The 16,383-nt window shown below is 38.8% G+C and overlaps 1 protein-coding gene across 1 annotated transcript in view; it reads right to left on the bottom strand.

Annotated features, from left to right (window-relative positions):
• LOC140244225 (peripheral plasma membrane protein CASK-like) overlaps nt 1-16,383 on the bottom strand; it is a 133,735-nt gene that overhangs the window by 16,569 nt on the left and 100,783 nt on the right. The window contains exons 11-12 of the mRNA XM_072323860.1: nt 9,633-9,719; nt 36-119 (exon numbers count right to left, since the gene is read on the bottom strand). Of these exons, the coding sequence (XP_072179961.1) occupies nt 36-119; nt 9,633-9,719 (171 nt within the window). The remainder of the gene's footprint in view (nt 1-35; nt 120-9,632; nt 9,720-16,383) is intronic.

The raw sequence follows: 16,383 nt of genomic DNA, 5'->3' as shown, positions 1-16,383 counted from the left end.
GCAAAAGACCGGCCTGGGTCAAGACTTGGACTTACCCTGAAGTAGGGGTCGCTGAGGATGGCCTGAAGTTCGTAGGCGTCTTGGCTTTCTCGCGCGTGCTGTCTGAACGCCTCCAGGACCTGTTCGGTAGTGACATGTACAGACTGTACTGTGGGGTTCTGGAAATAACAGCATAGGGCAGACATGTTGCGTTCAGCTTCTGCATATGACCCTTGGGCTTTGGGGGGAAGGGGGAGGGGGGTAAAAACGGGAAGAGCACCCCACCCCTCCATGGGGATGCGCACGCATACACACACATTAACACAAATAACTGGCATCCAGCTCCCCCCAGAAAGGCTGGGCCAGTCCTGTTTTTAGTCATTCACATTCACTTCTTTTTGTTTTTGCTGTTGCTACTGCTATTTGAATCAAGCAGAATGTTTCCCCTCCCTAAAGAATGGGGTTGACTAATGATTTTGGAAGTGTGTGTGTATGTGTCTCTCTAATCATTCTTCACAGCATTCCGTGAACTACTGAGTTTTGTAAAAATCATCCCTTACAGCATTCCGTGAACTACAGAATTTTTGTTTTAAAAAAAAGTAGAAAAAAAGTAAAAGTATCATTAAACAAGCATGCGCTGGGTTAAAATTGAATGATTGAAAATGGCAGTGATAGGTTTGCTGTTTTGAGGCTGATTAATGGGTCAGTGGGTGATATATGTAGAAGGGAATGCCATGTCATGCCACTATGCATTATGGGAATGGAGCAACCACAGACATAACACATACACATACACATACACTGAATGCTACACAAAACACTAAACATTCACATACAGGTGTACAGTTGTACGGTAACACAAACACAAAGAAAATGCTGTATGTACCATTCCATAACTGAGCAATGAACGATGCATCTGAGAAAGAAAGAACATTCTTCTGAAAACCTAATAAAATATGAGAGAAATACCAACTACAGTTACATCAGATTTTACATAGACCGAATGAGGAAGTCTATACATTAATTATCCATGCACATACAAGTGGCTAATGAATGACACAATTTCCCACTTCGTGAGCATAAGTTGAAATGCATGAATGCTAGAAATGTCTTGATGATGCAGTTACACAATGTAATCATTTGAGATCATGAGGAAAATTTACCAAATGTAAACAATGACACACTCTAATAATCCTCTTAGATGATCACAATCTTCAGCCATTACAACTTTTTTTCTTACTCTGTTCAGAATGTATCATCAACAACAAAACAAACATAGGTCATTTTGTGTGATGATATGAATTAGCCTGAATTAGAAGCAATTTAATAACAGTATATGAACATTTGAATGGAAACTCTTGTTAAGTCAGAGAAGATCAATGTACAGAATTACATGGAAAGCACTCCCTATCTTAATCAACAGGCAGTCACATTTTGTTAGAGAAATCGGTCAATGAGTATAAGCTTCATTATTCCAAAGGTTTGTCTCTCAGAAAATGAAACAAGGAAAAGTAGAAATTACGCGGTGCGTAATATATGTCCCCGCCGGAAGTAGCATTTTGTAGCAAAATGTGCAATATAGGTAAAAAATCAAGGTCAAAGGTCAAAGAAGTCAAAGGTCAAAATTCTGTGTAAAAGTTTTGAAGCCCTCACCTAGTGCCATCACATAAAGCAAACGGAATCAAAATCGGGTTAGAAATGGCGAAGGAGTAGCATTTTATAGCCAATGTACAATACAGGTCAAAAATCAAGGTCAAAGGTCAAAGAAGGCAAAGGTCAAAATTCTGTGTAAAGTTTTGAGCCCTCACCTAGTGCCATCACATAAAGCAAACGGAATCAAAATCGGGTTAGAAACGGCGAAGGAGTAGCATTTTGTAGCCAATGTACAATACAGGTCAAAAATCAAGGTCAAAGGTCAAAGAAGGCAAAGGTCAAAATTCTGTGTAGAAGTTTTGAAGCCCTCACCTAGTGCCATCACATAAAGAAACGGAATCGAAATCGGGTTAGAAATGGCGAAGGAGTAGCATTTTGTAGCAAATTGTACAATATAGGTCAAAAATCAAGGTCAAAGGTCAAAGAAGGCAAAGGTCAAAATTCTGTGTAGGAGTTTTGAAGCCCTCACCTAGTGCCATCACATAAAGCAAACGGAATCGAAATCGGGTTAGAAATGGCGAAGGAGTAGCATGTTGTAGCAAAATGTACAATATAGGTCAAAAATCAAGGTCAAAGGTCAAAGAAGGCAAAGGTCAAAATTCTGTGTAGAAGTTTTGAAGCCCTCACCTAGTGCCATCACATAAAGCAAACTGAATCGAAATCGGGTTAGAAATGGCGAAGGAGTAGCATTTTGTAGCAAAATGTACAATATAGGTCAAAAATCAAGGTCAAAGGTCAAAGAAGTCAAAGGTCAAAATTCTGTGTAGAAGTTTTGAAGCCCTCACCTAGTGCCATCATATAAAGCAAACGGAATCAAAATCGGGTTAGAAATGGCGAAGGAGTAGCATTTTGTAGCAAAATGTACAATATAGGTCAAAGGTCAAGGTCAAAGGTCACGACTGAAATTCTGTGTAGAAGTTTTAAAGCTCCCATGTAGTGCTATCATATAAAGCAAACAGAATCAAAATTGGCTCATAAATGACAGAGAAGTAGCAAATTGAAGATTTTGATCACACACGGACGCACACACGGACGCACGGACGGACACACGGACGGACGCACGGACGGACGGACGGACACACGGACACACACACGTACGGAGCCCGTTTCATAGTCCCCTGCTCGAACTCGTTCGGCGGGGACAATAAGGCTCGTTATTCCGAAGGTTCATTGATCAGAAAATTGAATAGGGGTTTGTAATAGACCGGTTTACTAATGATATGCATAATGACGTCAACCCCACGCGACCCTAGTGATTGTAACTAAGTCGGGCAAGCGAAATAAGCGCGGACGCGCGCGCCACACTGTTTTTGCATTCACGCGTGTATTATTGTCTACGATCATTACTCGCTGCGGATAATCGACAACTTTTGTTTGCTTTAATCTTGCTTTGAGATGGCGTCAGCTTCAAGTTCTAGCCAAAGTTCGAGCAAGCCATGGAAGAATTGAACAGTTAAGGAATTAACTGAGTATTTTAGGGATATAGATGTGAGCACAAGCGGCTACAACAAGGAGAAACTCATCAAACTAGTGCAACTGCCGTAGCCGATTTGGGTTTGCCCATCGATCCCGACCTCTCCCGGGCGGACACCGGCCGGTCACTGCAGGAGAAGCTCGCTCTGGTAGGCTGCTCGTTCTCCGATCCTAACAAGCTCGCTGGGTTTACATCCAACTTCGAGAGTATTCTGGATTTTGGACTCTTTGATGTGTTCAACTACCTGATCATCAATCGGACTGACTATGACTGGAAAAGCTAAAGGGATACAAGTCATTTGAGGACTACCGTCTTTTCGCGGATGGGAGTGTTTCAAGCCTGAAGTTCAATGAGGTTTCGGACACGAGCCCTTTTCGTGTTTTCCTTTAGTGAGGTTAGGCCGACCGGACATACGATACCTCAAAAAACCAACGTACCAGACCTGGGTCGTGATGAATAAGTCAACGGGGGAAATAAATGTTGCCTACTGCGAATGTGAGGGAGGTTAGGTCTATCATTGTTTTTGTTTTTAATTTTAGGTCTACGTCTAGATCTACTCTAGATCTAGTAGGGCTAGGCCCCCTAACTGTTATTGTTAATAGAAAAATAGGTCAAAATCGTCATTCTGTTTCATGAGGTCTAATCAGTCTGAGTCTAACTTAAAAAAAAATCCTTGGAAACATATCGATTATGAGAGATTCGTTGTCTAGTTTAGATTTCACAATCAACCATAATGCTTAAAATCATTGAAGTTTGAAGTGATGCGGTCATACTGTTGTATATGTTCCGTTGCATCAGTGTTTTCCACCCATTTTCAGAACTACTGAAGACAAAATCGAAGCCAAAATTCAATAAAATCGAAACTATAGTCCAAATTGCGTTTGATCACAGCAGAATTTTCCCTCATCTAAGGTTGGGAATTGATTTAGAGCCACACGAAATGCCAGGAGGTAAAGTCCAAGTTGATGCATCGCACACATGTACACAACATACACGTAAGTCTACATGTGGGGACGTGTCGGGGACGGCTGCAGCAGCCGACGTTGCAGGCTCGCATCCTTTGTTTGCCCGAGGTTGCGGCCGTGTGCAAAATTAAAGATCTGTGCATACATTAGTAAACCGGTCTATTCTGAAGATTCTAGAGTATGTATCTTTTCATCTTTGAATTCACAGACATTTGAAATAACAAACCTTCTTCATTTTAGGATTTTAACAAACCTTTGGAATAATTAACCTTATTTCATCATTGGTTTAGAGAACCTTCAGAATAATGAACCGCTTCATTTTCCAAATTACAAACCTTTTTTTAATAATTCCACAAATGTTTGGATTGATAACCCCTTCCTCATTTTCAGATTGACAGAGGTATTTGTGAATTTGTGTGTTTCAGAATAATAAACTTTATTTCATTTTGGATTAATAAGCCTTTGAAATAATAAACAGCACCCAACCACAAGAAAAATATGTGTGAGTCCATAGGTAATTTTAAACCAGATCACTGTGAGAAGCTGAAAATTCCTGCAGACTCTGAACAGAGTCTATCAGGTCTCTGTATGTATATAGAGGGTTAAATAAAATATGATGATTTGTGAATCAACTTATCAGATACATTCACAGCACAATCGAGGGTCATGAACGGATGGACGCATGTAAACAGAGCCTCGTATGCAACGGATCCTCCATGATGCTGTGCAACTGGAGGCCACTACTTCTGTTCTACAACTATCTGCAGACACTAACTGGCCTACAGACACACTTTCTAGCAAGAGGCTACACTAAAAATGCAAACTTCTAGTGCCCAAAAGGTTGGGTGAGTCTAATCTAGAGGGATTGTATTAAAGGTCTTGCAAGACAACAAGGGATAAGGTTGTGCCAAAATGAGAGTATTGTATAAAGAGATTTAATTGATTGTATAAATCTCTTCGTTATATCATGTCTTCATTATTAAGCCTCTTTGAATATTATACCATCTCTAGCTGTGTTTAGTTGGACTTGATATGGACCGTGCACTCGATTGCAGCTCATTATGATACTCTGTAAGTGCTACGGACTGCTGAGAATATTACAGGACAGAAGAGTCTACATCAAATTCCTACCATGCCTCGGTGTCTTCGCTGCTGTCTCAGTGTCATATTTTATGAACTGTATATCTCTTATCCCCTACCGTACGTGAGCATATCATGCCTGTAGTCCCTCACGCAGGCTCCATAGACACACACACACACTTTGCAATAAAGATACATACTGTATGTGCTGTTATGCCTCACTATGTTATCATATTCAATTTCATTGTCCCATCAATGCTTCATCATCATCATCATCATCAACTTGTCTTTTACACAAATATTTGAGTCGAAAATTAAGAAAATATTGGAAATAGATATACCTGTATAATGCGACTGCCTCCGCAACAGTACAATGTTGGCACCCTACAGATTCTAGGCCAAGAATCATTGTATTTATGTATTGTTTGAAAGCACTGTTTTTAATGGCCTCAATTTGACAGCACATTGGTAATTTCTCATGCCATAATGGATGATATCATAATGCTTCATTGATATCAATGAAAGAATGTTCGTGGTATGCGAGTATTACGGCATGGTCAGATTAAAGCATACACACATAATAGCAATGCTGAATGTACAACATGTAGGGGAAACGTCCCTTAGGTCACAGAACGTTCATTACTGACACATATTTAGACCTCCCTTTCTCAAATTGGAAATACACATAATATCATAATGACAATCTCCATGGTGACATTTGACATTATGTAAGGGGACAAAGATCTGTGTGCCCCCCCCCCCCCCATTCTTCTATGCAGAAAGTGTACACAATGGCGGCAATGCCACGTACACAACAATACTTGACAATTAGCTCTACAGATACATGATGTGTCACACAAGCAAGGGCAACCTGCAATGTTACAAACAATCTTATCCACTGCATTACTGACCCCACCCCACCCCTCCCCTTTCCCTCCTTATATGACATCATAAAGGAGGTGCCCCCTCCCCCCTCCCCCTCCCCACCCCACCCCCATCTCCCCCACAGCAGTGCTTCTTCCCTTTCCTCCACTACATTCCAGAAGAGCCTGGGTAAACTGGGCAGATATTTTCTGGCACTAATTTCTCAATTAGAGTGAGTCAGTGTAGCCAAGAAGAGCCTGTACGGGCCTAAAAGCAGGAAGCAGTAATATACTCATTAAACCCCCCATTGGCCCTGACTATACCTAACAAAGAAAACAAGAATAAGGCAAGACCTACGAGCAACCTCAAAACTTTGTTATTTGACTTTATAAAACTTATGTCCTGTTCTTCATAAGAAGCTAAAATCAACAGTATAAAGATTACTTATGTACACATATATTTTGAAATTAGGACAGCACAAGTGATGCTCACATATATTTTACTATAGACTAAAAGAAAAGCACAATTTATTTCCTTCTGATTGTTTCAAACTTCACCATTTGGATCATGGTTATTCTGTCAGCTTCTCTTTGAATGTATACTCCTTGCATCACTGCTACATTGTACAATGTGGGGACTGCAGCATACTTCTGTACTGTCATACATTAAAATGACACAGAAACAAAGTAAAATATAAAATGTAAAGTAAAATGACACACACAAACCTTCTTAAAAGGCCAACTACAGAATCTGAGATTATCAATGTTACCTGATTGTTAGGACATTTGAATAAGTCTGGTTTTTTTTAATGATATTACTCATCAATTCAATCCCATTGCACAGGCTTGTATGGTGCCTGAATTTGTTATGCCACAATTGCTGGATTGATACCAAATTTAGGGTTTAGACACTTATTCTGCTTTCCACTATGATTGCAAGACCTGTGGGCAATTTCTTACACAAAGCATTTCACTGAGAACTTTTCCTCAGTCTAAAGATAAGCTATTCAAATTCCAGTATGTGGAAATCTGAACGAATCTAACCATACACAGAAAGGATGGTTATCACACTGTACAAATGTACATGATTTAAAATATATCACAAATGGGAATACAACTTACAAGGTGATAGTTTCAAGAATGCACAGTACTACAGAGTTAAAAACAAATACTAGAAAGAACGTCATAATTGTACATCTTATTCTATTTGACTACACTTATGCCAAGTGTGACGACAATATCTGAAACTATCGCTCCCAGGGAATATCTTATTCTACAGAGTACTCTCTTCCCAAATGGTTTGATTCCCATAACATCTTTTAATTGCGGGAATAATGACGACAATCATATGGCAACTGGTGCATTCATGCAGATACATTGTACCACTGATTTGTTAATGTGGAAATTAATAACATATCAGTACTTTCATTTTCCCCTCATTATTGAAATATTTTAGACCATGCAATAATGAGTATGATGCAGTTAGTACACCCTGACAGTTATAAAAATGCAGGATTATGACAAAGCCCATTCCATTAGGTCAGTTTGTTTAAAACATTACAGACATTTGAAAGTCACATGCAAGAGTTCCTTGACACCATTTCCATTTTCTTTTGCACGGTCCAGTTAGTTCAATTTCTTGACTTACGACGTATAGCAACTTTTTATGTCATGGGGCAATGGATGTTAACAGCAGAAGTTTAACGTGTCACACTGTATATGCCATATATTTCGCGAGGTTTTTAATTTTCCCAAATTTTGTGACTCAGGTACTATTCGCATATTCAACAACATGAAAAAATATTCACTCTGATACTGACATGAATGCCACGTGCACACTTAACATTTCTCCATTCATTACGGTACTCCCCAGTTGCATATTCAATGGCTCGCAAAACTGTCGGGAAGTCTCGATTCGCAAAAACTTAGGCCTGCTAAATATATGCCATATGCAGTATCTGTCTGTTTGTGACTTCTTTTTTTTTTTTTTTTTTTTCAAGAGGACTGACTCTGATGAAATATGAGATGGTGATGATGATGATGAATTTGCGAGCTTTTGTACAAGTTGACCTACAATTTAGCATTGTATAAATTTGTATTCATTAATCATTGGCCCTTGACAATTCCAGAATTCATGTGGGAAGAACAGACCATATCTTTGATGATTACAACATAAAATTCATCTGAATCAAAATGTGTGACACTTATGACAGATAATGAAAGAATGTAAGTGATCACTGTTAAGTAAATGATTTACGCTGTTACCATATTGCTTTATTAAAGAGGAATGACCATGTTGTTGTCAAATATCTTCCAATTACAGATAAAAAAAAAAGATGACAGAAATATGATAACATGAATAAAGAGATAACATTCAAACTATTAACAAAACAAAATTTCAATTATACTGCCTTAGAGCAAGTCTGTCAATTACAATATGTATGTCGGTGAAACATTTTGTGCATGTCGAGCGGTTAGTAGCCCCTTGCCAACAGGCTTTGCACAGCATTATAATACATACACTCATTCCCATACACACATACACACACACATGTGGGTGAAATTCTCAAGATGATTTATCAACATGCGCACAGTTGACGTAGGCAGGCTTTAATCATACGCACAGTGAACATGCTCGTTGGGCACACGATGCCGTCCAGCTAGCATACACGCGAGCGTTACATTTACCCTGCCCTCCCCGAGTGGAAACGCGATGACAGTTCAATAAACACAGAGGGGGCCTAAAAATGCCTAGGATTTGTTTAGCTGCGGGTTTTAACTGCACCGCTTCAGTCTTCCAAAATAGATGGGCCAAGCAGCCTAAAGGTTTACTTTACAGCAAAGGGGTGCTTTGAGTATCTCCCTTTTGCCCTGAAGCTATCTCAAACCCCCCTTTCAGTTTTTTGATATTTTCTTAAAATTCTAAAAATTTGAATTTTGTTTTGATATTATGTAAGAGTTTTGTCTCCTTCAATTTCATAGAACTTTTGGAAACTGTCTGTGGTCATTAGTAAATTGTGGTTAATGAAACTGTTATACCATGGATGATAAAAAAAAAAAGATTCAATACTGACCACCTGAATTCTGTGACTGTCCATGCAGTTTAGCTAGTCAAGCTTGACTTAGTTTACTTTAACAGCAACAGGGCAAATTGTTAATCTGAATTACTTAATTTCAATGACAAATTGTTGCACAAGGTCAATTTAAAAAAAAAAAATGAAACTACCTTTGTATAATTTTGGGGGAAAATGCTTTTCTTTTCTTCTTTTTACTGTAAGATTGATACTTGAGGCTCTATAGATGAACATACCTAACAACTTGGTAAGAGTTAATGTATAACACAGCTAGAAGTGAGACTACTCACAAGAATACCATCCAATTATATCATGGGAGTAACAAGAGAAAAACATTTGAAAAAAAAGATGTATAAATAAATAAATTAATAAATGAATGGATGAATAAATGAATGAATGAATACATGAATGAATGAATAAATAAATAAATAAATAAAAATAGATAAATAAATTAACAGGTAGATAGATAAATAAATTAATAAAGTATATGAAAGGTGTATTGATACACCTTCTGTTTTAATCAATTCTGTCAACGAATCTTTACCTCTCTGGTTCGCAGAACACCGTCTGTTGGTAGGTTCCTCTTGTTGGGGAGCTGCTCGCTGGACTTGGTATTTATCTTGTCATACAACTGCAATGAGACCCAAGAAACAAACTCGAATTCAAACCTCTGACTTTGCACACAATATGTGAGTGCGTGTGTGTGTTTATAAGTTAAAGTCATACCTGCCTTTAGTGTTCACTTGCCTATAGTGGCCACCGCTGGTATGCATTCACTGAAAAATGCCCCTGACAGAAAAGCCACGTTAAAGAAACTGTGTATAGCGGCCACCTGTCCAACGCGGCCAGCGACCACCATTAACCTGTGTATACATGGCAGCCACAGTCCAATGGAGCTGCAGCCGAGCCGATAATTCAGCATGTTTCTCTGCTTTGCAGCCATGCCAATCACTCATGAACTCATAACAGTTCAGTGAATGCCATCGCTGCATTCACTCACTGTTCAGGCATAATAATGAACATGTGAAAAGCACATTGGCTGTATGCACGTTATTACTGTGTAATAAGTTGATCAATAACGGCATTGTTCAATGTATAAAACACAATACATACTGTGTATATGTAAATGCAAGCAATACTACACATAGATGTACACCAGGATAACACATAACGTATGTGATACACACAAAATGTAGAATGACCTTCCTATAATGGCCACTCTTTCTGTCTCCCTTGGGTGGCCACTATAGACAGGTTTGACTATTTGCCCCCATAATTTCTTCTTGTCACATGCCCAACAGCTATCCATCAAAAGGAAGTAGTAACACTTTAGATATTAAACAAAGCAACAATGCCAGTCATAAAGGACACAAGCAACAATTGCACTCAACACAACTTTGCATAAAGTAACTTCAAATGAAGTCTGAACATCTACACATAAACATACACACACATATGATAACAATACCTTGTACAAATACGCAGCTAAACACACATTCGATATATCGCAGGAAATTCCAACAGGGAGGCTGCACAAATATGTGCATTCATGTTCAGCGAAGGAGGCTGTGTGGAGTTGTACACTATCTCGTGCAGCTCAGCAAAACCAAGACCACTGAGCTGCTGATGAGCGAAGTTTTTAGAAGAGGGGGGAAGTGATTAATAGGACATGCCAGACAGCAAGAAATGTATCACTAAGAGAGGATATGCACTGTGTGTGTGTGTGTGTGTGTGTGTGTGTGTCATGGGGGTGGGGCAGAGGTGGAAAAGACGGGGACACCAGAGGTCACTGGTTATCCAGAAATAGACAAGCCGCTGTAATCTTTGACATTTTCCTCTTTCCACTTTCATATCCCCGCATCATTACTTTCCAAACACAGGATTAAGATATCACTTAGAAAAAAACCCCCAAAAAACATCAGTTAAACTAAAGCTTGCTTTAAATGTAGCACCTGTCTCCCTCTTACATGCAGACTTGAGATACAGATTTTTGTTTTCTTGCTTGCTTTAAATGTAGCACCTGTCTCCCTCTTACATGCAGACTTGAGATACAGATTTTTGTTTTCTTTTCAATCATAACATGATTGTTGCTGCATTATTACCTTGAGGTAGAAGTCATGTGACAAATATGAGATAAAGAAGATAAGTCTCAAGTGCCGCAAACTGCAGTGAAACACATTTTGCAGCAATGCTTTTCCTTCATTCATTCATTCATTCATTCATTCATTCATTCATTCATTCATTCATTCATTCATCCATCCATCCATCCATCCATCCATCCATCCATCCATCCATCCATCCATCCATCCATCCATTCATTCATTCATTCATTCATTCATCAATTAATATTCTTTAGCCAGGGTAGCCCCATCAGTGCTTTATACACCATTGTTCCTGGGGGTCCTCCCAGCATAATAACAAAGGAGCAATTATAATGTAATTCACACTGTCTCGAGGACTTTTGGAATGATTGCCTATCGACTGTCACTGTAATACTGCAATTCTTTCCATTGTCAGTTTCGTTTTTGTGTTGTTGTTGTTTTTTTTTAACCACTGTCACAGTGAAAGGGTCTACTCCAGTCTTTGGCAACTGTGGGTATATGAGTTAAAGGGGAAATCCAGTCCAAATATAATTTAGTCTGACAAGAAAGGGTAAAATATTACAAGTTCAACAGTAAAATTTTGACCGAAATCAGATGAAAAATAAAGAAGCTATGACATTTTGAAGTTTTGCTAATTTTTCAGGAAACAGTTTTTGAATTGTCGATATGAATATGCAAATGGCAATGTGAGCATGTCATCCCCTCACAACTTATCATTTAGTTTGTACATAAAATTTTGAACTTTCCAGTTTTTCATTCAAACGCAATTATACCCACGGCTCAAATCCCGATATATCTAACTGATCACTATTCTGAAGTTATTCAACTAGGAATAGCATCATGTTTCAGACGTCATTGACAGAAACACTGAATTTTCGACGTTTTTTTTTTTTTACACAATCAATGGAAAAATGTGAGGTTATGACATGGTCAGCTCACTCATTTGCATATTCATATCCAATGTACAAGAACTGTTTTGTAGAAATTAGCTAAACTTCAAATTTCATAACTTCCTTATTTTTCATCTGATTTCAGTCATATTTTTACCATTGAATTTGTATGATTTCACTCCTTTTTTATCAGGCTAACTTATCTTTGGACTGGATTTCACCTTTAAGTGTGTTGCCCTAAGTCACTGGGTGAGCGAACATGGTTTCCGTCACTTGATCCTCCCTGTCTGGTCCCTTCCAGCGAGTATCCCATAACTGTCTCACCCTTTGTATTGTCAGTGAGGTCAATAATCCTGAACTATTGTCCACGGCTTAATCAGGTGATCTTGATACTAGAACAATAGGTGATTATGTTTCATACAGTTTGTATGTACACAATAATCCCGCCTTTCCTCTTACTGTGTCCACAAATTTCCTTCATGGATTTGCTGCAGTGAGAAAAGGTGAACACAATCCTCTCAACTTTAAAGAGAAAGGCTTTCATTACAGAGGAGGAATAATGTATCAATGTTGCCCAGTGTAAAAAGCAAAACAAACTAACTTCCCACATCTTGCAGAGCTTCATAAGAGATTCACAACGTTTGAGCAATTCTTATATCACCAGCTGCTGATCAATTTTTAACAAATATACGAGGGCATCAGTGTGACAGGTCACGATAGTTTCATTCAGACGGTGATCCTTAACCTCGAGGATAGGTTCTATGGGGCGCCAAGTGTCACACGATCCATTTCCACGAAATATCGACCGTGCGACACTTGGCACCCCATAGAACTTATCCTTGAGGTTAAGGATCACCATCTGAACGTAACTAATATGGCAAGAATGATTTATTACTTGGAAGAACAAATTGCGGAAGCACTGACAAAAACAACAAAGAGGATAACAATTGTCTCTGTAGAACATGTAGCACCTCAGCTAAGTTATGAAACATATTGCACAATGTACTTGAACATTAAGAAGCAACAGTCTGCAACCTAGAACCCATGTATTGTGTTTGCTAGAAACTACGGACTTTGAAAGCTTATTACTCAAGTCCATCCATGGGGGAGGGGGTATCATTAATTTGAATTACTTGTAAATTGGCCTATCGTAGTATTTTGATCATGAGGCATGGTTGTCTAATACACTAACATGCTGTAAATCATGACAGTATTGTTGCCAATAAAAGTTGCATTGAAAATGCAGCAAAGGCCGATGATATGGGGGGGGGGGGGGGAGGTGGGGTTGTTGTTACCACAAAAAGAATTCCAGCATGACATTCCTGTCATGGCTTACGCCACCTTAACATGCCCTCATCGGCCAGGCACTGGCTGGCTGGAAGTGTGTGCATGTAACCACTCCCCTTTCCCTGCTCTTTCTTCCCAAGTCATATTTACTGTCACAACACAGACATCGATATGGTGTGAAGGCACAGGTAGGGCAGATTCTCAAGCATATATTGTATACCATACATGTATTTCATCTTGTTATAGCACACATACATGGAACTTGCACGCCCACTATATAGCCCAGTATAGGTTCCAGCATTACATGTTTTAGCTAGAAACTCCAGAGAATGGTCTTTCTAGCCAGCTATGGGAATGTTACGCACATTGAATGTGATACTTTCTTTGTTTCTTTATCCAATTACATAACGAAGCTGACCTTCACAGGATTCAATATAATACATTCCACATATTCAACATAGATGTTATTCTCTTACATACGAGAAGCGTTCAAACCATGCTATTTTTATGTTGGCATACACCAGGGTAAGCCTAAAAGTGCAGTGACGCTACTATTTTCCTATTCAATACTTACAAAAGATATGCTTGTTTTTCTTAAATCATTTTCATTTTCACTGAAATCATGATCATCAAAATATGGCAGATTTTCCTTTGTCTTAATGTGTAAAATGTTTGTGTTGAAACTTTGAGAAAGGTTTGGTGAACATAGGAGTATTAGCTGTTTGTTTCTAACCTTACTACATGCTGTCAAACCAGAAAAGGACATTCAGTGCTACTTCTATTGGTTCTAAGTGTCCCACTCTGTAAAAAGTGGAATTGATAATAATGTATAATCACAGCAGAAAGACCAAGCTATTCATGAAAGCAGCTAACAGTCACTACCGTACATCCCCTCTCTCAAGGGTGCATCAAACTTTATCAAGCTTGTACACAGCTGACAGGAAATAACGCATGAATGCTATCGCTTCCTCATTGCAGTTGTCATGGCGACACAAACTCTTTGTCCATGTGACAAAAACAACACTGGAATCTCTTTTCTTTTAAGAGCATGCATGTATCATTACAACATGTTTTATTCGTTGATACATGGAAGGATACACCCTTTGGAGTATAGGAGAGAGCTTGACATAAAGGAAAATAAATTACGAGAGTCATCAAACAGGAATAACATTACACCCACTTCGCCGAGCATAAAATATGCAATTAAAGGTCACTTATATTCCTTCCTGATATATTCATAAATCATCTAACAGAGACTATCTATAAGCCATTCCTTGTGGTGGTAAGACCACCTGTATTGGAAGACTGGACCAAGACAATACCGTGTGGTGTGTCAACAGTGGTATTGATCCTGCGGAACCAATTAGTGTATCGATCGTTACCAAGACGATAGAAGTTGATACAGACTGAAGGCCAGGTATATGGAGTAATTTTCTTTCTTTTCTTTTTTTTTTGGGGGGGGGGGGTGGGGGGTAAACAGGGAGCCAGAGAACAAGGTTTGGTTTAATGGAGCTGATAATTGAAGATTCACTGGTGTCTCTTGGCAATGGGGGCATTCAGTGGAAGCATGATGTATAAATGATGAGGAAGATCACATATAATAAAAATGATTATCAGCGCCAGCTATAAAATGGTAATATAGCTCCTTCTCAAATTATTGGCTGAGAGCTATTATGTGACCAGTCTTTCTAGCCTGCCCAAAGGCCCAAATTTGCTTTTCCACCGGGCATTAGTATATTAATGACCCGTACTAATGACCACTCATCTGCACTTAGACAATTGCTCATAAAAAGAGATGACAATGGTTATAAAGACTCAGAACCTCTACATTTGCATGAAATATTTTTCCTTCACTAGCGGTGGAGAGCTATCAAACTGTAGAACTATTGATATGGGGGAAAAAAAAAGAAAGAATATAAAAGGGGCAGCTTTCAACCGGCAAAATAAACCTTTCTAGGTTGAAGTAGGAGGAATGATATTGATAGTAATTTGCACAGAAGTCGATGAAAGAGTTGAGACATACATTTCTTTTTTGCCATTTCATATTCCCACAAACAAGTCTCAAACCTTGCTGTGTGTACTCTGTGGGGCCTGGAGACAGCCAAAGTTGTGGATTTCACCTCAGTATGCAGAATACGCCTTGGCATATCTCATAAAATATGCATTTTTTTCAACACATTTGCGGAGTTCAAAGATTTTTGTGCCCATCCATTTCTATTTCCAACATTCACACCAACGACACAACACGATACCATTACCTCCGCTCATGACACCACGCAGTGTGATGGTAAAATCGTGCGGTGCAATAACTTTCTACTATTTCTTTGTCTTTGGACAAAGCAATTTTCCTTCTTTATGTAATGGCTTTTATACCGGGACTGTCATAAATTATACACACATTTCATCACGGTACACTTGGCAAGTGTGAAAGAGGTGTTGGATACAATGTCTTTCAATGCATACTTAAGGAAGCATATCGTGAAGGGTGAGAAAGCTCTTCTTTTTTTTTTTTTTCCAGGGATGTCTGTGGTTGGAATAGATGAAAAGAAGAAAGGAAAATCCAGGGATTAGAGAACTATAGCCAAAACGATGGATGACTAAGTGGGTGGAATGGTCTTCTTTAACCTCCAGAGTAGATTTCATCCATTTATCACGTGGTTAGTTAGTATGCCTGTCACATGCACTACATCCAAGGATGCCCACCTTGATGGCATTGCAGATACTCTGATGGCTGAAAAAGCATATTTTTGGTGGGAAAAGGTGTTTTTTACCTTTCTTGCAATAGACAATTGTAGTAATAACATATAAAAATAAGCAGTATTTTCCACAAAACGTCCAGTATTTTGGACAAAAAACAACAACAACAACCCACCACTAAATACTGTAAAAAAATAAAAGTTGGCATCACTGTACATCTATTTATAACATACTGCATACAGAGTAATCAACCTGTTTGAAATGACAGTACTTCTAATAACCCTTTTGGATACTATAGAGAAGATGAATTCAGATAAGG

This window comes from Diadema setosum, chromosome 21 (assembly GCF_964275005.1).
Source record: "Diadema setosum chromosome 21, eeDiaSeto1, whole genome shotgun sequence".
Lineage (NCBI taxonomy): Eukaryota > Metazoa > Echinodermata > Echinoidea > Diadematoida > Diadematidae > Diadema > Diadema setosum.
This window is presented reverse-complemented; position numbering and strand designations above follow the sequence as displayed.